Below are 25,857 nucleotides of genomic sequence, written 5' to 3' on the forward strand. Positions count from 1 at the left end.
TCTGCAGTAATTTGGAAGGAACTAGAGATTACTATCCTAAGTAGTATCTCGAGAATGAAAAAACAAACACCACCTATACTGTCTAATAAATTGGAACTAACTAAGAGGCACACAAGTACACAGAGGAAAGTAAAAGTCAGGAAATCAAACAGCGGGGAGGAGAGAAAAGGGAAGGGTAAAAACCCACCTAATGGGTACGATGAACACTATTCAGGTGGTAGGATGCCTATTGCCCTGACTCAAGTCATGAAGCAAAAACATCTGTACTCCCTTCATATTTTGAAATGAAAATATTAAAAAAAAACTGACTGAAAACTTTCCAAGTTGGGAAAAAGACAAAAAATAAAAACCTACAGATTTAAGAAACTGAGCCAATCCCAAACCAAATAAATAAAAAGAAAGACACATTGTCGTCAAACTTCTGTGAATTAAGGCATAGAAAGATTCTTAAAAGTGGAGAGCAAGACAAGAAATGTTACCTATAGAGTAAAAGCAGTTCAAATAATACTGGATTTCTCATCAGGCTATAGAGGCCAGGACTGAAAGAACTTTTAGGCAGAATTCTATAGCCAGTGGAAAAAATCCTTCAAGAATAAAGGGGAGATCAAGACATGCATGCTCAGATGAAGAAAAACTTAAAAAAAAAATTATCAGCAGACCTGCACTAAAAGAATAGCTAATGGTAGCTCTCTAAACAGAAAGAAAATAAACATTAGAAGAAACTTCGGAATATCAGAAAGGAAGAAAGAACAGAAAGAGTAAAAAGGTAGATATAATTCATTTTCCTTCTTTGGAGTTTTCTAATTTATGTTTGACAATTGTAATACAAAAATATTTAAGACACTTGTATTAAAAAATAGGAAGGATAAAAGGAGACAAAGGGAGGAAAGGTTTCTGAATTACACTACTACTGGTAAAATGTCAAGACTAGTTGATTATAATGCTATGCATACATAACGTAATATCTGTAAGAAATAACTAAAGAAGCTATACAAAGAGATACATTCGAAAACACTCTAGGCAAATAAAAATCTAATTCTAAATAATGTTGAGGCAACCAACAGGGAGGCAGAAAAAAGTAAACAGAACAAAAAACAATAAAATGGCAGACTCAAGCACTAACATATCAACAATTAAATGTAAATGGTCTGAATACAACAACTAAAGACAGATTGGGGAGCTTATTTAAAAAAAACTACCCAATTACACGCAGTCTGCAAGGAACTCTACTTCAAATATGATGATAGAGGTAAGTTTGCCTACAGCTCTTTACTGTTTGAATTTTAACCTTGAATGTGCATTAGTTTTCCAATTAGTTGTTTACAACGTATAATGGAATCGCAAAGCAGCACTGAATTCTGCTCATGTCAAACAAGGTTGGTCAGAAAAAGCTACAGAGAAATGATCATTCAATTGACAAGGAAGGGTTCAAGGGGAACTGTCAGAAGGAAGCTTCTTCACACAGAGAGGAGAGTGTGAATACACGGCAGGGCCTAGCACACATAGGAAAATGGAGCTGGGTTTTGGCCTCTGCTCACCTTTTCTTCTGTGAGATACTGCTGGTCAAATTCTAAGGAGTAAAACTCAATGGGGAAGTTGCAGGGATTCTTCACTATCACCTCTGCCTCATCTCCATGTGCAAAAGGCAGCAGTGGCCCCAGCTCCAGAACTGAAGGACTAAATTCCAGGCGTGGCTCCAGACCTTGCCCTTGTGCCATCAGCGTAAGCTTCTGAGCATTCTGGGCAATCTGGAACACGAGATTTTGGCTGTAGAATTTCTGGAAAACATAAAAACCAAACAAGCATCAGGTTTTTTTTTTTTCTATTACATGCCACATAAAACTGAACACCACTGAGAGGAAAAACTTATCTGTTTAGATTAAGAGAGAATTTTCTTATAAAGTTGCACAGGAGTGATTTATATTATTCCTATACACAGTATCTAGCATGCCAGACACTGTACCCAGTGCTTTGTCACTTGTGGCAAGCTTTCTGAATGTCAGCCCCACATCCCTCGGACCTTCCAGTGTGCTTAGACTCCCAGCTGCCTCCATCTGTGGCCCTAGGCCTAAAGGGGCTCATTTCATGGGCCTTGCTGCCCATGAGCAGGGGACAGCAGGACAGAAGTGCCAAGGAAGTAACACTTGGGAGCTGTTCTGAAGCAATGACCCTCATGAGTTGCTGTATAAATACGCCAGCTCCTTTGTTCCTGGGGAGGAATGATTCTGGAGTGTGTACTTTGTATATTCCCTTGGCATTCCCAATTCTGGCAGAAAGCCAGAGCTAGGGCATTCCATTCACTGGGTGTAATTATAACCAGGGACCGGTGGATAATGATACCATAACTAACAAGTTTTCTCAAAATGGTATAAAAATCTACTTTCTATTCAGGTGTTCCTAATATGATTTTATTGGGGGAAATGACATAATATTAAACATACAAATCCACAGGGCTGATCTCTAGAGATTCTGACTGAGCAGGGGCAGAGTAAAGCTAAGGATTCTGTTTTTGTTTTTTTTTTTTTGCAGTTTTTGGCTGGGGCTGGGTTTGAACCCACCACCTCCGGCATATGGGGCCAGCGCCTACTCCTTTGAGTCACAGGCATCGCCCAGGATTCTGCCTTTTTAACCAGATTCCTAGGTCTTCTGATACACTTAGCTCATGGTTTGGGGATCTTGAGTGGCAATACAATTTGAAGACTTTCTCCTGTCTTAGCTGGACCTAATAAGAGAATAAATTACTGGCTAAGAAGGTTTTTATATGGCTATGGGCTTAGCACCATATGGCCCAAACTTCTGTATTTTAATTGCTTTCTAAAACATTTCATCCATGTCTTTGTTTTCTAGCAGAGTGTTCTGAACACATGTGATAATGTCTAAGAATTGTTAGCATGGACGTCAGTGACTTTTCTGATATTAATAGAGATGCAGGACTGGATTGAATAAGTTGCAGGGATAATCAATTCCTTGTATACAGTGAATAATCCTCTTTCAGTTGTTGGAAACATTTTTTTTTTTTTTTGAGACAGAGTCTTACTATGTTGCCCTTGGTAGAGCGCTATGGCATCACAGCTCATAGCAACCTTAAACTCTTGGGCTTAAGAGATTCTCTTGCCTCAGACTCCCAAGTAGATGGGACTGTAAGCACCTGCCATAATGCCTGGCTATTTTTGTTGTTGTAGTTGTTGCAGTTGTCATTGTTGTTTAACTGGCCCAGGCTGGGTTTGAACCCATGAGCCTTGGTGTATGTGGCCAGCACTGGAACCATTGTGCTACGGGCGCTGAGCCTTGTTGGAAACATTCTTTTTTTAACTTTGACCAGTGAAAACTCAACATTTACGGAACTGTCTTAACATATCTATTTCTTAAAAACTATCTCACTGATATTTCCCTCATTCAGTACTGGAAAAAAATCCAAAACCTTGAGTAAACCCGTAGACAAACATGTTATTAATATTCTTTTAAAAGGGTTTGAGAGATTTTGATAATGATTAGAAACATGGGTTTTATTTTAGAATGAGATATAAAGTCATTGACTTTTCTTCTTTTCCACTGCAGATTCTTAAGCATTTCCTCAAAGCCATTACCAGGAAAATGGGAGTTAACACTAGGTAGTCTATAAGATGCACATCAATTTTTCTTTCAAAATAACAAAATAGAGGAAAACATCCCAAATGCTCAGGGCTTTGAATAAAAGTCTTTACAATGCAATGTCTTGAGATCCTCTCCATTCCACAATTTTATTACTTTTACTCTGTTCTTGGTCAGGAATAACTTTGTGCTTGTGGTGGTTAAAAAAGAAATGTTTGAGGCTCAGGGGAGCCTAGCCACCAGCAAGTACTTACCATGACTACTGATGCCGGCAGTTAATAGCTATCAAGACACTACACATTGAGCAGTATGCCGGGTATATTTTATTCAATGCTGTGTATTTAATCTTTAAAATGACCCTGGGGGTAGTTATTACAGGTAACTGATAGAACTGAAACCCAGGGGCCAGATGCTTGCAAATTCAGATTTTTATAAAGGTAAAAACAGCACACATACCCTGTGCTACCTAAAACTCCCAGCAGGGTCGGTGCCGGTCCCTAGTAATAAAACACATTAGTATTTTTGCAGTTGCAATGTTTCATTCTGAAAACGAAGTTGTCTGAAATTTAGGAAATCTTCCCCATCTCCCTGCTTTTGGAGCTTATCAGATTTCACAATTGCAAAAGGGATTTTTGATATGTAATGTAAATTTTATTTCATCTTTGAGAAAACTGAGGCTTAGTGAAGCTGAGTGATTTGTTCAAGAACATGGCCTGTATGTGTAGAGGCAGTAAGTCTTCTCACCCAGCTCTGCTGGCTGTAGACCACCGGGCCACACAGCGCTCATGGAAACCAGCAAGTGCATGAGATGCCATATGCAGAATAGCAAGGCCCAAGTCACTCAAAGCTTCCTGTGAGACCCAAACAAGCATGGACTTTGAGCAAAGCTCAAGACCCAGAGACTCTAAATGTAGTCACATTTCTGTAAAGCTCACCTCTTCCTTTGGCATGAATTTCACTTGCACGTTGGACCGCTCTCCAGGATCCAAGACTCCAGATGTGGGCTGGATCTCAAAGATCCGCGTCTTTGGCTTTAATTCAGCACGTATCTTCCGTCTTAAGTACTTTGGCATGTGTTTATCCAGCTGGTTTATAAATATTAGATAATTAGACTATCTCCTATGGAGAATGGACCCATTTCATCTTCCACTCTCAATGACATGCATTTCCCAAGTATGTCTCAGGTGTCAAGGAATCAGTAGATATCAGAGGTACACAGACATCTGATCTGACAGTATGATCTGATAGGGCCTCAGGTGCTGGGTCAAGAGCCCAGATTTTATTCAGGAGGCAATGGTTACCACTAAAAAAGTCTTTGCGCAGGAGATTGAAATCATGAGAACGAAGGCCTATATTTACCAATCTGACTGAAACAGTGACAGGGAAAGTGGGACCAAGAGGACCAAGGGGCCACGACTCATTTACCTTGCCAGAAACCTTTACGGTATGGACAAACCATTCACAAGGAACTTGGAGGTGATTGGAAAGCTGAATAGTTTCCACCAGGCACTGTCCACTCTGAATCGCGGCAAACTCCACTTTTTCACAAGACAGAGTCATAGCAGGAATGATCACATTGGCTTGGAGACAGATGTTAACTGTTGGCCCTCCAACCACCTAGAGTGGGCATAAAATTGCTGTTACCATGTGGCATGGGGTTGGGAGAAGACTCATAGCTCTGACATAATAATTGGATCATCCCAAGGGCATGACCAGCTGGCAAAGCTGGGGACCTGGAGCGTCGGGTGGGCCCAGAGGTGCTTCATACCTTGATGGGCAGCATGACTTCTTTGTTTCCAACAGGAAGATTGGCCCCTAGTGGGTCAAATCTCACTTCGAATGTTTCTGTTTCACCATAAGGCAGATTCTTTACACGATCCAGCTCAGTACTGAATCCTGGAAGAGGACAAGACAAAATTTCTTTGTGGGAAAGAGAAACAGCAAACAAAAGCTGCGCTAGATCGAGCCCTCTCCGGGGCAGGATGAACACTTGGAGTACCTCTGAATGGCTTAGCAACTCTTTTATGAACCCCGCAGACACAAAAATGTTGCTCTATTGGTTCCTTGTTAGAAATGACAAAGTGCAATAGGAAAGGGTCTCCCCAGCCTGGTTACCTGTGTCTTGAAGGAAATGCTTTACTGCATGGAAGGACACTGGAAAGTGACTTGTGTTGGTGATCTTGATGATGTGGGTCCGGACCTCACCAAGGACGATGTAGCCAAAGTCCAGGATATACTCTGGCAGCTGGACTCTGAAACAGGAACAAGCTTTCCTTATCAGCCACTCACAAACCTGGAAGGCTACTTTTCAAAAGTGAGAGAGTGTGAGGTCCTGTGCACAGTTTTACTCCCCAGCGTGATCACTCACTTGATCAGTCTGCGGAGATTCCAATTGCTGCAGCAGGTAATGTCAGTGCCATTGGGGATAATTGAATGCTGATGTTCTAGTGCATAGTTCTGGACTATAAGTCGTTCTATTTCCATCTGGAGATGAGCACTTAACTGGAGCAAGAGAGATAGGCAAGTCAGCAAATTCTCCTAGAATATTCATTCTCAATGGGGATGGTATCCCCCCCAAAGGGGTGAACACTGGTTCTTGTTGGGGGCTGTGGAAAATATTTTAGATATTAGATGGTTGGTGGGCCTCCATAAGGGCCATGGTGCATAAATATATATGCAGTATATTTGTGGTATTAAAATTTTCATGGGAAGGGACTAGGGAAGAGCAAACAAATGAATACATTCACGCCATGGAATAACTCAGCAGAAAAAAAGGAATGAACTGTTGATGTGCATGACTTGAATGGATCTCAAGGGCATTAAGCTGAATGAGGAGAGCTCATCTCAAAGGTTATGCGCTATACGATTGGTCCCAGCCATGGCTCCAACTCCCTACTGGATGCTCCACTTGGAAGAGGCACAGAAATCTCACACTTAGTAACTGTCTTATCTGTAGGGACTCATTTCCTTTCCTTCCCCTCCCACCCCAAATTGCTTTCCCTCCTGGGTTTCCTACTTCAGCGCCTCCTCCTTACTTTGTTATCCAAGCAAGACACGTGGAGGTCACCTCTGCTTTGGCCCCATATCCAATCAATCCCTAATCCCGGCCATTCCAGCTCTGAAATACTTAGTGAATTTGCCCACTTCTTCTGGCCCTCTGTCATCACCATTGTCTACACCCCCACCACCGACAACATTCCATCAGCTTTTAAAAAGCTGATCTTTCCACATCTAGTCTCAACTACCCAAGTCCCTGTCCCCTCAAAGCTCCACTTAGAGCAGAAGAATCTTTTAAAGATGCAAAACCAATTCCACCAGGCTTTGGGTGGAAACACTCTTGTATCTTCCTGTTGTCCTCGGGCTAAAGTCCAAAACCCCTAATGGGTCCAGCCGGTGGCTGTTCCCCTTTGGGCTCCTTTTGCCCATCCTGTCTCCCCACTTCTTTGCCTTAGCTGTATCCCTCTCCCTTCTGATCCTCCTGCCCCTTTGCACACACTCTTCTGTACGCTCCTTCTGTGCAGGGCAGAGCTCGTCTTACCTCTGTAGGTTCATCCTCAGCTATTTCCTCAGTTACTAGCTCAAAGTGATCGAGAGTTTCATATTTGTTGTACTCTTTTTCTATGTTTTTTTTAGCCTGATTCAAGAAGGTTTCATACTTTTCATTTCCTGTAGGGATTGGAAGAGCAGGGGAGTCAGAAGGGCAGAGAAACATGAGTTATATCTAAAACACGGGGTCTCAGCTTAGGGTAAAGTGGGAAGGAAAGTGGGTTTTGTTTTTTAACAGTTTAGAAATTTCTTTTATTTCTATTAACATTAAAAAAATATATAGATTTAGGGATAAAAGTTCTGTTACATGTGTGTATTATACAGGGAGCAATTAGAATTCAATGGATCACACCAACAGGTGAGTTAGTGATCAGGGAATGGGTAAGAGAAAAGGGGGGTGGGAGGGCTTTCCTTGATCCTTTGTTCTTTACCTGATGTCAGGAAGAAAGAGCTAGACAGAGTTTATGGTGAAAAGAGCTGTTCTTTAGGATCTGCCAAGATAGAAATACCATCCTGGTCCAGAAGGTATATCATCCTTGGCTAGACATGTGGGCAGCCAGCCATTAAGATCTAAGCTAGTCCTCCCACTGGGTAATGCCAAAAATAAGGGGGCAGGCTCTTGGTTGCCTTTCTGTATGGTTTATCTGGAGAATTCTACTCCCAGAAGTACATCAGCCTCTGCCTTCCATGGCCTCTACAGTGGCCATCCGTGAGTGTGTTACTGGGAAAGGACAACTCAGGGAGAGATTGTGGCCAGTAGGGACATGCACAGGATGGAAAAGCCTTTGGAAGCTAAATTTCCCCATCCCTCTGTAAATAACTCAATAATAGCAAAACTCGATAATAGCCAGGGTCTTAACTTAGGATTGCCATAGGCTAGATCTTGTCTCACTAGACTCAGGTCACCAAGTCAAATTTAACTTTTGCCTTTTTTTGTTATTTGGTTTTGAAGTTGAGGATCAGCATTGAAGGGAACAAGAAGGGATTTCCAAGCCAACAAAATAAGTAGCCATCAATCTTCAAAGAAGCGAAGCTAAACTATCTTGGGTCTTCTGGTGGGGAAATGCTATGATGGGTAGTCATACCTCTGAGGTTCCTGGGGAGATCAAGGCAGATTCGGGGAAAGATTCCCTCTCCACTCAGAGTGATGTTTTCTGGGTTCAGGTGGGCAATCTGTATCTGGAAACTTCTTTCAAAGATCTCAGGTACTCCAGGTAAGTAGTAAACCTTCAACACCTGCTCCTCATGTGAACTGATAAAACCCTGTGCAGTAGAAAGACCAGAGAGAACTTTAAAATTTGCAAATGGAGTTTGACTTTGGGAGTTTGGTGGACTAGATAATCCCAAAGGCTGATTATGTCTCCATCACACACCTCCCCCAAGATTCATTCCTATGAAGCCATAAGAAAATGACCAGAAAACAAGAGAAAAATAGGCCACACATATAAACAGACACTTCACAAAAGAGGAAAAACAAATACACTTGATCTTAGCCAAAAGGCCGGGAAGTGATAGGAAAAACAGTAAGAAAGGCTCACCCTTCTAAGTCATCAGGTAAATGCAAACTAAGATCATAATAGAATTTTTTTTTAAAACTACAAGATGCGTACAATTTACCAATTTTGGTGAGAATATGCATCAGAGGGAACTGATGGGGATGGCAGTGGGAATAAGCGCTGAAAAAGGTGTTTTCACGCCACCTTGTAAAGGTGAACACATACAGCCCGTGACCCTTGATCCCACTCCTGGAAAAGCTCCTCAGGAAAGCTCTGCTCTCCCACATGTGGACGGAAGCGTGGACAAGACTATTCATGGCCGGGTTGTTTCTAATGGCAAACGGCGGGGGAGTGGGGGGAATGCAAATGTGCTTTGACTGGAAAATAGAAATTTACTTTCAATTTCCAGTAGTTAGAAAGGGTCTGTTATTCAGTAGTGAAAATAAATGAACTATAGCATGTGCAACAATCTGGATGAGTCTTGGAAACACAATATGGGGAGGAAAAGCAAATTGCATAGACAACATTTAGTGGTACCATTTTTCTAAAGCTCAAGATGAAGAAAATCTCAGAGAACAAAAGCTCCACAAGGGCAAGTATATCCATCTATCTTGTTTGCCACCCTATGCTCAGTACTGGAAAAAAATGCTGGGGAAAAAATAGTAGGGGTTTAAAATTTTTGAAAAATCAATAAAGTATTTTAAGATGGCATATATGCATATGTAATAAAATCTTAAAAAGGAAATGATAAATATGGAGTTCAGACTGGTGGTTACTGGTTGAGGGGTAACCCCTAGCAAGCAGGGGCATGAGATAGAAGAGATACCCAGGAGGTTTCCACATACCAAGTGCATACATGGCAATACATGATACAGTACAATACAAATAGATTAGTCACCTTCTGGATTTAAAGACAGGTTGTAGGTCACAGTGTTCATTTTATAATAGGATTTTCTAAATCAAATACGTTACAGAGATTTCTTTTGCATACATAAAATGTCATGGAATTCAACTTAAAAATTATAAAGTCAAAATATAACCTGTAGGTAAGTAATCAGAATCTAAAAGCTGGGAGAATTGCATGGTTAGAAAAGGCAAATGAGGCTAGAATCTGAACTGGGGAAATAATCACTAGTACAAGTTCAAGTTATTTGGAAATGTTTTAAAAGTCAGTTTTGAATGGCTCTTTATACTTTTTGAGCATATTATATTTTTAAGTCATAAGTAGTGTGTATTCTTTGAAGAGAAATTAGAGAATGAGATGAGAAAAAACTTAATAAAAATCACCAGCAGTGAGCAGGTATACATACAATAATAATATATTGGTGTTTATCTAGATTTTATTTATTTATTTATTCTTTTTTTTTTTTTTTTGAGACAGGGTCTCAAGCTGTTGCCCTGGGTAGAGTGCGGTAGTGTCACAGCTCATGGCAACCTCAAACTCTTGGGCTCAAGCAATTCTCTTGTCTCAACCTCCCAAGTAGCTGGGACTACAGACGCCAGCCCCATTGCCCAGCTATTTTTTGGTTATAGTTGTTATTGTTGTTTAGCAGGCCCAGGCTGGATTCGAACCCGCTAGCTTTAGTGTATATGGCTGGCGCCCTAGCTGCTGAGCTATAGATGCTGAGCTCCAGATTTTATTTAAACACATTCATACACACACACGCACACACACATGCACACGCTGTGGGTTCATTAACCCCAATAAAGTCAATAAACTTATCTCAAACCCCCAATCTAGCTACAAGAGTGAAATCTTACTGCCACAATTCATAAGAGAGCCACTGCTTCCTGCTCTTGCTTCTCTGTCTCCTCTTTTTGGCTTTCTTATAAGTGTATGCTGCCTGTTTTAGCACACAGAACTGAGCCTTGACACCAAGTTTCATGGACATTGACTCCCAGGAAGCATTTTATGAACGCTCACATATTTATGGAATGCATGTAAGGGAGCGCAGTGCAGAGTCAGACTGCCAAGTGTGCAATATCCTGTCATCTCCACGATTCACCCTCACACTCTCATTCTCTCTTCTCTTCACTCCTATCTTGAACAATCCACAAAATTCTCTTGTTTGCCACATAGCAGTTCTTCTTATGCTCAACCTCCAGGGGTGGGGGTGGTGTGTCTCAGCTTTTAATTCAAGCACTTATCTCAATGTATTATTCCAACAATTGTAGTTCTTTTACAGAATTCTGGTAGAGAAGTTTTTCTCCGTGATACATTCAAACATTCATGTATACTGTTGAACTCTGTAAATATCTGTTTTCATTCTAAGAATTTGGTTTCATAATAGGAAACCTGGTTAGAGAAGGAAAAATACACAGAGATACAATGTGTGTATAGAAAACAATAGCAAAATGAACAAAACTTTTCATATACCATTTTTAGTCTTAGAAAAGTTAAACAGAGGCCAGGCATGGTGGCTCACGCTTGCAATCCCAGCACTCTGGGAGGCTGAGGTGGGTGGATCGCCTGAGCTCATAAGTTTAAGACCAGCCTGAGCTAGAGTGAGACCCCATCTCTAAATATAGCCAGGCATTGTGGCAGGCACCTGTAGTCCCAGGCACTCAGGAGGCTGAGGCAAGAGGATTGCTTGAACCCAGGAGTTTGAGGTTGCTATGAGCTATCATGTCACCACACTCTACTGGGGGCAACAAAGTGAGACTTGTCTCTGAAAAAAAAAGAAAAGAAAAATTAAACAGAAAAAGATTTGACTACTATAATTATTCAGGTTAAGCTTAATTTAATAGAAATTCATTATAATCTGCATTCTATAGCCCAGGTAACATTATTTCCAAACATTTATTTGTATTAAAAATCAATTTAGGTCACTAAAATGTTAATAAATTCACTATGTAGGAATTTAGAGGGCATATTCTCCTACCATGATACAAAACTCTCAATATTAACAAAAAATCTCAATCATTCAAAAATTTGAAAAGGAAAATATATCGTAAAATTACACTTGTAAATAAAACTATAATTCTAGACAACTTAGAAAATAAAATTATAATAGTAATAGTAAATAGTAACATGTATAAAACATACACAACTGCCTTCCACTCTTTTATCTGTAATTTTCTAAAATTCATGGGATGAAACCAACAGTCTACTCAGGCGAATGAATAGTTTTCCAGTTTTTTTATTATTAACTAAGAAAAAATAAAAGGAGACATTAAACTTAGGAAGTTTGCAAAAACTGAAAAGCAAATTCAAAAGAATAACTAAGACAAATTGGAGAAAGAAGAATTAAAGAAGAGTTGATCTAACAGATACTAAGATGTATTCTAAAACTATAGCAATTAAAATGTTGTAGCATTAATGGGGTGCAGTCAGATCAATGAACAATAGGGAGACCAGCAAGAAACCCAGAGGTACGTGATACTTAAGGGAAGAATAGACTCTACCACCACGACATTCATTATCTTTGGATTGTAAGATTAGGGATCATTGTAACTTTATTCTTTGTCCTTTTTCTATGTTTTCTGGTTTTTCTCTAACACTCATGTGCTATTTTCATAATGAGAAAATTCAGCCTAAGTTCCTTAAAACTGGTAGATAACAGAGCATGAACAGGGAACCACCTCCTCCATTTGCTTCTAAAGCCAATTTGGCTCACTGCAGCCCACTGATGTTTTCACACCTGCTAATAAAAAGTTGCTTTTATTTGATGTAGTCAGTGGGGAGGATGCCCTTGGGAGTTACAAGGGATATGTGAAGACATCACTGGAAATAAATTAGTCTTATTATCAAGGAAAAAATTCCACGGCTTGTTTCTGCCTTGTCAGTTGCCATATCCCTGGTGCCTGGAAACAGACTCATACAGGACTTGATAAATATTTGTATAATAAATGAGAGAAGTGGCCTGGATTTAGTTATTTTTTTCTTGCTTCTGAGAGTTCTTTAGTTTTAATTAAAAGAAAAAACCGCACCCATGATTCTGGCAGTGAATGCTTGCCTGTGTCTGGCATGTGGCTGCAGATTTGAACTGGGCCCTTCCCATTGCTTACTTACAGAGACAGGTAGGATTAGTGGCACTCCGGGGAAGAGGATTTCTGGGGAGGACTGGTGGTCATTCAGAACCTTGAACTCGAAGCCAACTTTCCCAATGTTCTTGAGCATGATTTCCCTTTCCGTGACACGGTCAAACAGCTTAAGAGGAGGAGAAAGACAAGAGTGACTCCCTTTGGGATGCTGCTACCATCCTGACAAGGGGGAACAAAGGAACAAACAAACATGCCTCACAGACACTGGATTCATTGCTCCTGATACAGATGCCACATTTTAGCATCACAAAAAGGTGCCTAGAAGGGCAGGAGGACCATTGGTCACTGGAAATCTGGCTCTTGTTTTCGTTCTAGCTGATTTAGGCTAGGTAAGACCATGGAGGGGGGCAGTTTCTTCACCACAGGAAGTTACATTAGAAAATCTTAAAGTAAGCTTTCTATACTAAGAAAATTTGCCTTCTGGATTCTATCTTATAAGAAAAATAGAACATGTGAGTTTAGAATGTTCTAGAATGAATTTTCCCATTTAAACAGAGAGCCATAGGTAAACTAGGCAAGTCACATTCTTTTTCCTGGGATTTGGCTGACATAATTCACCAGCTGGTTTTGAAGGCCCAATAACCACAAACTGAGGCTACTTCAGGAGTCCTTAGGACAAGGTAGGGCAAGGACTAGCTGCTTCAAAGACCATACTCAGAGATGAGCCAAAGCCAATTGTCCAGAGGACCCTGGAGCTAAGGAAAGAAAGAGAATTCTCTTGGGCGGTGCCTGTGGCTCAGTGAGTAGGGTGCTGGTCCCATATACTGAAGGTGGCAGGTTTGAACCTGGCCCCAGCCAAACTGCAACAACAACAACAAGAGAATTCTCTCTGGTCAACACCGTAGAGAATGTCTCCATAGGTGTTGGTTAAATTCGCTCGTAGGCATGAGTTTTAATCTATAAATGCACATTCATTTAAGATGTTTAAGCCAAACCCACAAAATTTCCACCTGATGGTTTGCAATACCTGTAATCCATAGTTGATTTCCTTAGTGTCAAAGGAATAGTTGATCAGGGAAGCCTCTCCCTTGAGTATTATCTCGTAGGTGGGCCCTCCTTCTACTTCGCACAGAGCTTTAGCCTGTGCAATGATATTACTGTGCCCATAGAAGGTGAACGATATCTGGTTGCTGCTGTGTGGCCGCAGCATTCCATAGAGGGGCAAAATATCAAATACCTGCAGAGAGAGTTGTTCAGTATGAGAGCAGCTATCAGGATGAGGGCCTGTAAAGGGCAAGTAAAAGTTACATCAATTTACAGATTAATTCCTGACTTTAACTTCCTTAATTCCATAGAAGGTGACTACCTTAGCGCCCTGAAAACATGAAAGTTGGTAACAGTGCTCTAGAGAGATTTGTGGTTTTGATGTGGGGAAAGTACTGAGAAAAGCTAGTATCCGGTGACATCAGGACCCCTGAGGTGTTACTTACTTCTTCTATCCCAATGGAAATCATGTCATCCTGTTCAAAGATCAATAGAGACTCCAGAAACTCCACTTGGCTGTGGCTTGAATATACTCTTTCTATTTCAGACGAGTTCATTTTTAATCCCTAGAAATTAAAGATGTGAGGAAAAGCTAGCAAACATTCATACTGGACCATCACTGTGCTTCTCTGCATCAAAAATGGAGCACGTTGTATGATTATAAAATAGTACCTTTTATGCTGGGGAGGTGAGTGGGCAAGTGACCAAAATACGTGCATAAGAATGTTCACTGCAGCGTTATTTATAATAGCAAAGCTCTGGAAGCAAACTAAATGCCCATCAGTGGGGAGAGAGGCGTATGGAAACTCTATCCAAGGAGGAGGATGCGAAGTGTATCAGGGAATAGCCTGCAAACACATGTCTGAATGAACAGCAGTTCCACTGCTGTGAAATCACATACTGCTCACATGTCTGCAGAGAAGAGTCTATGCACATTCATTCAGAGATTTGCAGAAGCAAACAGAGACACCTGGATCTTGTTCACTAGAAATTTCAGTAGCATTTTTCTATGGTGGGATTTTGAGGATGTTGGCTTTGATCTTTCTGTATTCTTGAGTTTACTATAATAAATGTTTTAAGAAAAAAAGAACCTATTAACATTTAAAAGACAATGATCACTCTAAGAAAATTTTTAAAATTTGGAACTTTCCAAAGAAAGACTAAAAATAAATTAGGTTATACTATAGATAAATGTATTACATGTGTGTTTATATACCAAGTAGATAGATTTGTATTCTCATTTTCCAGTGACTGAATATCTTCACAAACATCATTTAAAATATTAAAAAAAATGATGATCACACTTCATACGAATTTGAAATATTCAAAAGGATATAGGGTAAAAAAAATAAAAAAGACTTCTATGTTTATTTCCCAGTCCTCCCACTTCCCTAGGGAACCACTGTCCAGTTTCTTGTATGTTCTATTTAGTTATTCTGTTTATTCAACTAGTATTTATTGAGGACTTACTAGAACCAGTTCTAAGCCCTGAGGATAGTGGACAAAATTGAAAAACAAAAGTTCCTGCCTTCACGAAGCTAATATTCCAGATATATTGCATGCATGAGCAAATGTATCTACTTAATTCCTTGAGAGATAACAGAGTGGTTACCAACAGGTCAGACTGCCAAGTCTTCCAGCTCCACTGCCTGACAGACGTGGCCTCTCACTGGTAAATGGGCAAAGATAACAGTACCCACTTCATAGAGTTGTTGGGAAAAGTAAACAAGTTAACGTTAAAAAAAAGCCTGTGGCTCAAAGGAGTAGGGTGCTGGCCCCATATGTTGGAGGTGGCGGGTTCAAACCTGGCCCCAGCCAAAAACTGCATTAAAAAAAAAAAAAAGCTTAGAATAGTGCAAATCATGTATTTATTGTTGCTTTTATACGCTTTTTTCTTTACACAAATGGGAGCACACTATACTACCTATTTTGTACTTAGTATTTTTTACTTAATATATCAGAGATTTTGCCAAATTAGAATATAAACTCTTGGGCGGCACTTGTGGCTTAGTGAGTAGGGTGTTCTAGGGCCCCATATACTGAGGGTGGCAGGTTCAAACCCGGCCCTGGCCACACTGCAACAGAAAAATAGCTGGGCGTTGTGGCGGACACCTTGTAGTCTCAGCTACTTGGGAGGCTGAGGCAAGAGAATCGCCTAAGCCCAAGAGCTGGAGGTTGCTGTGAGCTGTGATGCCACAGCACTCTACCAAGGGCAACAAAGTGATTCTCTGTCCCTTAAAAAAAAAAAGAATATAAACTCTCATTTTTTATAAAAGGATTCATAGTATTGCCTTGTGCAGAATGTGATTTAGTTTATCTAACAGTCTCCTCTTGATGGAATTACGTTGTTTCCAATTTCTCTTACTTTTACAAACAAAGCTGCAGTGTACAAGACAGTTCCATGTCTTTATGTAAATGCCAAGGTGCGCTTGGAGAATAATTTTCTAGAAGAGGAACTATGCATTTTAAATTTTGATGCATTTGCCAAGTTGCATGTCACAGAGGCTATGCCAATTCATGTTCCTACGTATTCAACCCCATTCTTTCCTACTATTGACATAAAATAGTTTTAAAAGATTGTATATCTTGTGGACAAACAGTAGTTTATCTTTCATTATTTTTTCAATGTTTTGTTTTCCCAAAAGTGTTGTAACAAACATCTTTGTATGTAAATCTTTGTATCTCCAAAGGTTTTCTTAGGCCATTATTCTAGAAGGAGAGTTTAAGGGTATAAGTTTTAAAACTCTCTTATCTTCCCTTGGTTTCTGTTATGGGATTATTAAGGAAAACATTTTGCCTTTGATAGCCTTGATTCTGGGAGTGGGAAGAGCACAAGATCACCAAGGTTGAGAGATAATTAGCTCTTCCATTGTAGAGAAGGTCTGTATGCTGAGGTGTCCCAGACTCCCACTGAGGTGCTGGCTCTGGGGGTGTTTAGTTGGAAGTGATGTGGATAAAGTTACACGGCCTCATCTCACCTGACCCCAGCGTTGTGCTTGCCACCCTGCCCCCGGTTCTGCCTTTGTTTTACGGGGAAGACCCTCAACTTGCCAACCCTCTGCGGGGAAAGGAAACCGTACATCTGAGATCCCAACGGATGTTTTCACTTTTCCAAGTTCTTTTTCTTCAAGCCTGACGTCTTCACTCACGAGGATAGTCCTGGGGGGTTAATAGAACATAGAGAATCACCCACTTGGCAGTCTTAGCCCTGTCTTCCTCTTTCTCTTTTACTACACCTCAAAGAGTAAGGGGGCGTTCTCACTGGAGGGACACTTTCCTCAAGAGGATCAGCTGCTCAGTGCTCTGTTGCCCTCTGTCCCCAAATTGCAGGGCAGGCCTGGGAACTGGTTGATTTTCCGTAGGGCTCAACTCTTCATTCCTGGCCTATTGTACCCATGTCTGACTTATAAAAGAACTAGGAAGATCTAGCAGTTCTTCAGACAACTTGGATGTGTCCGAAGTGCTCAGTGTTAATGTCTATCCTTTACTGGAGCATTTTACTGAGAGGATATGTTTGCTACTGCTTGCTACTTGGAACCTAACCCTGGTGCAGACCTTGGACACAGGGAGAGGACCCATTGGAAGGACTCAGTCCCCAAGGGCTTGGGATGATACGCCCTCCTGAGAGCAGAGATGATCTTTAGCTCCTTATCCCAGATACATAGTCCAGAGCCTACATATAGATGATTTCATTCAACTGTTATCTGGTCAATGGCTGAATGAACAAATGAGTGATGAGAATTGAGAATGTAAGTCAGTGTAGAGAAAAGAATGCTATTTAAAAAAAATCCATGCTGGGTTTGCATTTGTACTTACTTAACAAAATCACTTAAATCAATCTCGGGGGAGTCTCTTGCAGGTAGGACTGTTGGTGAGCTGGCAGTTGCTGAGGTTGTTGGGAAGGACTCCATCTGGGACAGAGGGGCACTGCAGGGCTTCTTTGGCAATGCCACAAACCTACAAGGCATGAGAGGTGGAGGACAGGAGACGCCATCTTTCACAAGTCAGCTGGTGACTATGGGCCATCAAAGGCTAAGCACCAAATTCTAGACCACTCTGGTCTAGAAGGGACCTCCTTATGCCCTTGATTGGTCTTGCCTTCAAATCTTAACTAAGATTTCATTTGGTCCTAAAAAGTTTTCTGACCACTTCCTTCCAGTCTGGGCCTAGCATCTCTCCTCTGAGTATCCACAATCTCCTGGTTGTCCCCCTCACACTTACTTTTTCCATCCCTGCCAGGCTATGAACTTGCTGGGGAGTTATAACTAACATGGTATCTGTGGCAGAGCCTGGCCTGGAGAAAGCAGCGGGGCGTGGTTATGAATGAGTGTGTTACCAGGGGTCCTGCCCCCAGCTAACCAGAGTGCAGGACCAGTGCTAGAATGGTCCAGGTAGTGGGGTCACTCCCATTCTTCCTGTTCCTCACAGGGCATGTGGCTTTTTCTGGACTCCTCTCTAGCCCTTCCCATCTCAAGCCCTTGATATTAATTTTAGCCCATTTCACTTGTATATTAATTCTGGCCCCATATGCACTCAGAGGCTCAGCAGAAATGTGATCTATTAGATGAAGCTCCCACCACTGTCCCATCTTCCCACCTGAAGGAATCCTCCCTCTTTTGAAAGCATCACAACATCATATCAGCTTTTAGGACATGGTCCACTGACTACTGTGTGCTGGAGAACCATTTCCTAAATTTCAGGCATCATACCACCTTCATGATTTCTGCCATCTTCTGTATCATCTAAGAAATCAGCTTTATTGGGGAATAATTATTCACACACAAACATTCTCATCGTGAGCATACAGTTCGATGAGTCTTTACACACACACATACCCATGTAACTACCACCATATTAACCTATGGAATATTTCCATCATCCTAAAATGTTCCCTTGTGCAAATACTTACCTGCTTTATATCAATGGAGGTTACATTTGTCTACATTTCATAGAAATGGAGTCAGAAATATATACTGTTTTGTGTCTGATTTCTTTTGTTCAGTATAATGTTTTGGAGATTCATCCATGTTGTGTGGAACAGCAGTCTATTCTTTTTTAATTAATGGATGTGTATCCATCTTCCTGTTGATGGACACCTAGACTGTTTCCATCTTTTGGATGCTATGAATAAAACTGCTATGAACATTTGGGTACAACATTTGTTTTCATTCCCCTTGGGTAGATTCCTAGAAAAGGAATTTCATCAAGTGGATGTTTAACATTACAGGGAACTGCTGAACAGTTTTCCTAAATGGTTGTACCATTTTAGACAACCACTTCCTGCAGGGTATGAGGGTTCTGGTTGGTTCACATTCTCATCCACATTTGGTATTCAGTTTTAAAAAATTTTAGCCATTCAAATGAGGACATAGTAATATCACATTGTGGTATTCATTAATAGGCTTATTATTATTTTATTGTTATTATTACTTTTTACTGAGAGAGGGTCTGACTCTGTCAGTTAAGCTGGAGTCTAATGGCTTTGTCATACCCATTGTAACCTTAAACTCCTAAACTCAAGTGATCTTCTTGTCTAGCCTCCTGAGAAGTTGGGAATACAGGCATGTACCACCAAGCCAGTTAATCTTTCTAATAGGCTCATTTTATAGGAAAAAATTGTATCATTAATATAAATGAAAGTCTGTATTACCTACCATATTTAGAAAATTCAACACAATGGAAAAAATATCAGCATTTGTTACTTTCTTGCCTGGTGAAGGCTCTGTACTAAGCCCTGCCTGGTCTTTTTAAAGGATGATTATTCACTTTCTCTTTGGGAAACCGTTGGGCTAGTACCATCTGTGGCTGGGCTTATGACTACAGGATTCTGAGCTCTGGAAGGGTGGGATCCAGGGTGTTCCTTCTTTATGGCCAGAGGGTCTTCTATGCACAGGGGAGAAGCACAGGGTCTTCTATGTAGAGTTCAAGCTCAACGAATGTTTGACTGTCAGAATGGATGGATGAATGGGTGAGTGAGCAGATGGCTGAATAACAGTCAAACAGCACAGGGGGTAGTTCGGCTATTCTGTACACCCACCCCCACCTGGGGTGAGAGAAAGTGTGGAAGACTCTTTCCACTGTCTTTCACAAGCTTCCATTTGGCTTGCTATAGACCAGTTGTCTCTAGTTGACTTTACCTCTGGCTGAAACTATGCCATTCTGGGCACAGCACACATGTTGGGCTGGGTACTGACACATCTCCTGGAAAGCTTGTTAAAATGAAGATTCCTGAACCTCATCCTTGGGAACATTATGATGCAGCAGGTCTCAGGTAGTGGCTGGGAGTTAGATGTTTAAATGTCTTCCCAGGTGATTCTAATGGACAACAAGATTTAAGAGCTGCCATGGGCAGAAACAGTCTCATGACACTGAGGATGGAGCTGATAATTAACATGGGGTTATCACGGTCATCTCACCCGCCAGAGATGGCTAAAATCAGCAAAGGACAATGCTGGACACTTATTAAATCACCCCAGGTCAGCGGAAATGTCTAGGGAGATTTTGCCAGGTTGCTGCCCCACGTCATAGCATTCTTCACCCAACATTTGCAGCCCCCTGGGAGGTTGTGCTGAATTAAGGAAAAGCATGTGGAGATATTTGTAAAGGGAAAATATCAAGCTGTAGAGGGTCTGCACACCTGAGGAAAAACAACACCTCATTTGATGAGATCTGGACAACTGGGAACGGGAGCTCTCTTTGGAAACAGACTGAGGAGAGGGCAGATGGAGCCCTCGCCTCTAACCGCCTGAGCCACAGGAGACAGCGAAACCTTTACCATAATGAAGGTTTGGAGTTATCAAAATTGGAAAAGCTGCTCTGAAAAAAATTGAAATAGAATGTTGGTAGAGTTTTTGGATCAGATTTCATTTTACCCTCAGAACAGATGATTGCTTTTCTGTTACACTGACCCCAACAGGATTGGATTCCGTTATTTTTAAAAGAGGGAGTGCACAGCACACAGGAAGATCAATATTGCTCTAATGCCAGAGCACCCTGGGTCAGAATCACTGGGGGAGCCAGGAAGAGATACCCCCTTAACTATGACAGAATCAGTGTGTCAGTCACATGCTGATCTGCATCCCTGGCTCGGGCTCTGCAGTTTTCATGTTTTATTTTCAACTGTTGGGTAAAGATCAACACAGTCTTTTGTGCTGCAAGTTAAAAAACCCATCACACTTGTTTCCTGTTCTGCCTTCACTGGAAGCAGGATTGTGCCAGAATAAAGCCTCAAAGAACAAGCTTGTGTTTCAGCTAACATTCTGTGTTGTAGTTCTCAGGAGGTTTGCAGATGGAGTGGTGGATGTTTGTCCTCCACTGACATCTGTGCAGCTGAGGTCTGGACATGGCGGGAGTGGGCAGCCTTGCAACAGACATAATGACTTCTAGTTCACTGATTCAGTAGAGGTGGATTCTGGGAGTGTTCACCACAGAGGGTGAAAGCAGCCACTGGATGGATAAAAAGGGCCTGTGCATGCTGGTTGATATGCTTTCACATTAATGACTGTGACAGGCACTGGTGGTGTGCTTTACCAGGGTGACACACCTACCCCAGGTGCTGCAGATGCTGGCTGTACTTTCCTCTCTGGAGGACTGCCCTGGCCAGATGGGAGCTGCATGAGAAGTTATGTGGTCCCTCCCTGTAGGGTGTGATCTGTAGGCCCACAATGATGGATGGAGGTGACCGTGACAAGCACCCAGTCTCCTGGTCTGAGTGGGACAAACTCCGTGCTGGGGTGCACACTCTAGACTCCCCATGGCATCAGGCATAGATTAGAATTCTTCTGAAACCACTCTCTTCCCTAGTTTCTTCCCTGCCTTATACTGCTTCCCTTACTCTCTTAAATAGTTTCTCTTGGGGTCCCTCCCTCAATAAACTACCTTAAGAATCACTACTCAGGCTCTGCTTCTGGGGAATCTCCTGTAGCATTTTGTGATTCCAAAGATGAGAAACCCAATCCCTGCTTTGAGCATCTGAGGCCTGTGGGGCAGAGTCAGGGACACACGGAAAGGTACACTTGAGGGAATAAGTGTCCCAGTGGGCAAACGTACAGGAAACATAATGTATCCCAGAAGGCTGCAGGGTCACAGGGCTTGAATTCTGGCTTCTCCATTTATGCACTTTGTGGCCTGGGACTGTGAAGGTGATAGAACTGTCCCAGTCTCACTGTAAGGCTAACTTCACACAAAGAATTCCATGGCACCTGGGTCCTGGCAAATGTTCAGTGAGTGTGAGCAGCTCTTGTGAGTGAGTGGGGATTACCATCATTTTTGGAATTTGAGTGAGGGAGATACTAAGTCTTCCTGAATGCATGGGGCAGTCTTCATGAAGGAGGGTACAGTCTAACTGTGTTTGGAAGAAAGAATGGAACTTTTCAGGTAATGAGTGAAAAGTACATATGGGCTGAGAGAACAATTTGTATAAAGGAAAAAGGACTTGGATTTGTATAAAGGAGAGGACTTGGATTCTCCAGGGAGAGAGAAATGGAGGCAGGTGTTAACGATGACGACAATGATAACAATGGTAATGAAGAATACAGAAGCAGTGAGGCAGGTCAGAGATGGCCAGCACTGGAGCCAGACATGACAAAAAGTGGGACAGCAGCCACGATGACAGGGAGACACAACGCTCTGGACATCACCTCAGTTGATGGCTCTCACCTGCCTCTCACCTTTGCACTGGGCAGAGGCGGCCACGAAGCACAAATAGCAAATATGGGGGTACATGGGTAATCCAGGAGTTCTGAGCATGGTGCCCCCCCACTGTTTCCTCCTCTCTTCTCCTATTTCCACCCCTTTTTTCTAACAATTCTCTCAGCCTTGCTCTTGGGCTGGCCAGGGGAGTGGTAATGGGAAGAGAGTCTTGGGCCATGCAGTACCCCTCACCTAGGGCCATGGTCTTGCCATACCACCTGCTAATGTGCTTTGGAACTTCCCATTCTCCTCCATCCTTAATTCTTGCTTCTTATCTGCCATTCTAGACAAGGCTCTTTTCCCATCCACAGGCTTTAGAGTATGCTTGTCCCTCTGTCTAAAGTGCTCTCCCCATCCTCTCTGCCTAGTTAATGTCTACTTAACCTTAAAGACCTAGCTTAGCTGTTACTTTCACTGGGATATCGCCCCAGATCCCCAAGTCCAGGGTAATTCCCTCTGCAGCTGGGACAGGTCAACATGGACCTGCTCAACAGGACCATCTGCTCAACATGGTCCCCAGAACTCGGCACTCACTGTACCAAGCTTAGAGTAATGATCAATATTTGTTGAACAAATAATTCTAGTCAATAGTCTTGTAGTTAAAAAGGGTTATAAAGATGTTGTTTTGTTCCAATGTTTCATCAGAGGGTGTGGTCTATTATTTGTAAAGATGGCCCCATCCTTATCACATTCCTATAAGCATGATGTTTTGCAATGCGACCTTTGCCTGTCCTCCTGTGAAGAGATGGAGGCTCTGCTTTTCAGGGCTTGCCTCTGGGCTTGACTTGACTTCTTGGCCACTGAGGTCTTCAAAGATGTGATGCAAGAAGCAGCTTTAAAACCACCCAGCCAATTTACAGATTCATGAGAACTTAGAAATATTTGTTGTTTAAACAACTGCATTTTGGGCACTTTGTGTGTGATGAGAGCTAACGTGTATAGATTGGTTTTGTTTCTCTCTAGTACAATGCCCTGCACAAATATACTCAATAAATAACTACAGAGCAAACAAGTGAATAGAAACGTTTCAAGTGTGGAAAGAAAACGTCAATATTCTAAGTAGTGTAAGTTGGCCATCATCCTTATAAATTATTGATATCAAAGGGACAGCAGAACCCATAGTAGCCACTGGTGCCCAGCATAGTTCAGAAGTCCAGTCTTTAGCATTTTCCAACAATCCAAGGCACTGAAGAATGTGCTGTTTGCCACATTCTTGACCAATTTCATTCTTGATACCATTGTTTCCCTCCTCTTACACCTATTATTGCTGTTACTCTTACCGTATAATCTGATACTAAGCAAAGCAACTCATTTTTACCTGCTAGATCTTATCAGGTGGTCTTTTTATACTCCCATTCTTGCTCTTAGCCATTTAACCTTGGCTCCTGTCATTTGCTAAACACTGACCCCGTCTCATCCTTTTCTTCCTTCCTCTGACTCTACACATAAAACAAATCTGCTCTAGATTAGGTAGGCCGCTGACTTCTGTTTCCAAAGGGAGCAAATTATAATCATTGCTTTAAATTGTATTCAAAGTGGCCAAATCCCTGAGGCCTCTGGATGCAAACATGAAGTCCCTGCCATGTTTCCCTATTTCTTGCCTGGATGTGTGGTCTTACACTTGCTGATCTTCCCACATTGGGAAGTGAATGACAGAGAGAAACAGATGGGCTGGCTTAGTGCCTTCCCTACCAGCCATGTGAGAGGGAGAAGACAACTACAGACATGTGGCCCTTATGGAAAACAGCCTGCCCCAGTCCTCTGACACTATCATGTTTCAAAATGCTTCTAACTAGCCACCTGAGCTAAGGTGGGACCTAATGAGAGATAGCTGGAGGGTAGAAAGGCAAGTTACTTAGACCTTAGGGGGTGAAAACCACCTTTATAAAGGTTCTCAAAAGGAGTTGGAATTGGAGCTTCTAGAATAGTGGTTCTCACTGTTGGCTGTCCATTGGGACTGTCTGTGGACCTTTTAGAGAGACTAAAGCCTGATTCTAATGTGCACTCAAGGCTGAAGGCCACTGACCCAGAAGATGGTGGTGAGAAGGTAGTAAAGAAAATGGCAGTAGAAGAAGGGGATTGGGAAGAGCCCCAGGGAAGGACCTGCAGCCAACCTCACTCACCTCTGCTTCTCTACCGGGTACTATTAAGCACTTAATAGGCACTGCCTAATTTAATCTTAGCAACAGCCTGATGAGGTAGGTGCCATGATTTTCCTCATTCTTCTGATGACAAATTGAGGCTTAGAGAGCAGGTAAGGTAAATGGCTGAGCTAAGTTAGACCAACCACCAAAGCTCGTGCTCTTAATAAGTTGGGTGGAGAGTCTACCACATACACAGGTGACAGGTCTCCTGGGTTACTTCCTGCCCTCCTATGCCCCTGGCAGCAACTCCCAAAGCTGACCTTTTCATTTAAGAAACTTTATGTGCCACAACACAGGGTACTTACAATGTATTGTCTAGAATCCCCTTTACAGAAAAAGAGAGACTCACCCTGATTGTAATGTAGATAAGGCAGGACACTGTTGACCTAACCCTGGAAGTGACTTCTGGAAAGAGTTTTGCTGTGAGGTAAGTAGTAGAGGAATGTGCACAGAATCTATCGTGAAGCTCTCTAGAGGAATTTTTTTTGTGTGTGTGTGGAATGGCCACTTCTACAAAGCTCCAGAAGATGGCCCTGCTGCTACATGCTCTTAGGCTGGCAAACAGGTAGGCTGTGAAATCTCCTTTATAATCAGCTTCAAAGCTCTTTAGAAATACTTTCAAAATAGGATGGTTTCTTAAGCCAATTTCTTTTAATGTCTGGCCTTCAGTAGATGTAGCTGGATTTGGGGAGATTTTAATTAATACGAACACCTAGATAAATCAAATGAACCCTTTTTATGAATCGGATCACTAAATGGACCCAGCAGATGCAATCCTAATGCAGGTTCAGATATGCACTAATACTTTGCACTGATTTCTTTAGAAGTCAGCTTAGCTCACATTGAATCTCTAAAAGGCTGATGCCCTCCACTGATACTGAAGACATGGGGAAAATGCCTTAAAAAGAAGGAATCTATAATAAGGCAACTAGAGTTCTTCTATAATAACATAAAAGCAGGACAAAAAGTTTATAACATTTAAAATGAAAAACAGCCCAATTCATTTATCTGTGGGGTAATAGATACAACATCTCAGGAAATGGGACTAAATTGAATTGCAAATAGAAGCAGTCTATGTGGGCCCTAATGTGTGGATAACTTTCAAGGTAAATATAAAGAGAGCTAATAGCCTATCCCACTCTTTAGGTCTCCTTCTGCTTGGGCTTGAGTCATTTGCAGGTTGACTGCAAAGACAGGAAAATTTGTTTCTGGAAGCTCAGATCTGATAGATGCCTTATAGCCCTCTCATTAGCCTCAGAGGCTAATCGGATCCCCTGGTCAGATAAATTAGCTGACCCATCACAGCAGAAGAGAAGATTCTGGATGAATGGGCTACAGGAGGCCTGGATGGTGAAGGCCCT

General features: G+C 41.8%; 1 protein-coding gene across 2 annotated transcripts in view; it reads right to left on the reverse strand.

The window, feature by feature from the left end:
* Positions 1-25,857, reverse strand: part of HYDIN (HYDIN, axonemal central pair apparatus protein) — a 304,707-nt gene that overhangs the window by 129,049 nt on the left and 149,801 nt on the right. The window contains exons 24-37 of one of the 2 annotated variants that reach the window (XM_003791377.2): positions 24,786-24,796; positions 17,478-17,599; positions 16,742-16,820; positions 14,108-14,227; positions 13,645-13,854; positions 12,646-12,783; positions 8,223-8,400; positions 7,130-7,257; positions 5,960-6,093; positions 5,707-5,843; positions 5,360-5,487; positions 5,017-5,208; positions 4,527-4,676; positions 1,539-1,778 (exon numbers count right to left, since the gene is read on the reverse strand). In XM_003791377.2, coding sequence (XP_003791425.1) covers positions 1,539-1,778; positions 4,527-4,676; positions 5,017-5,208; positions 5,360-5,487; positions 5,707-5,843; positions 5,960-6,093; positions 7,130-7,257; positions 8,223-8,400; positions 12,646-12,783; positions 13,645-13,854; positions 14,108-14,227; positions 16,742-16,820; positions 17,478-17,599; positions 24,786-24,796 — 1,967 coding nt within the window. Of the gene's footprint in view, positions 1-1,538; positions 1,779-4,526; positions 4,677-5,016; positions 5,209-5,359; positions 5,488-5,706; positions 5,844-5,959; positions 6,094-7,129; positions 7,258-8,222; positions 8,401-12,645; positions 12,784-13,644; positions 13,855-14,107; positions 14,228-16,741; positions 16,821-17,477; positions 17,619-24,785; positions 24,797-25,857 lie in introns of both variants that reach the window. The other variant, XM_012806119.1, reaches the window with a different exon arrangement.

This window comes from Otolemur garnettii, unplaced genomic scaffold (assembly GCF_000181295.1).
Source record: "Otolemur garnettii isolate 467f Iridium unplaced genomic scaffold, OtoGar3 scaffold00047, whole genome shotgun sequence".
Lineage (NCBI taxonomy): Eukaryota > Metazoa > Chordata > Mammalia > Primates > Galagidae > Otolemur > Otolemur garnettii.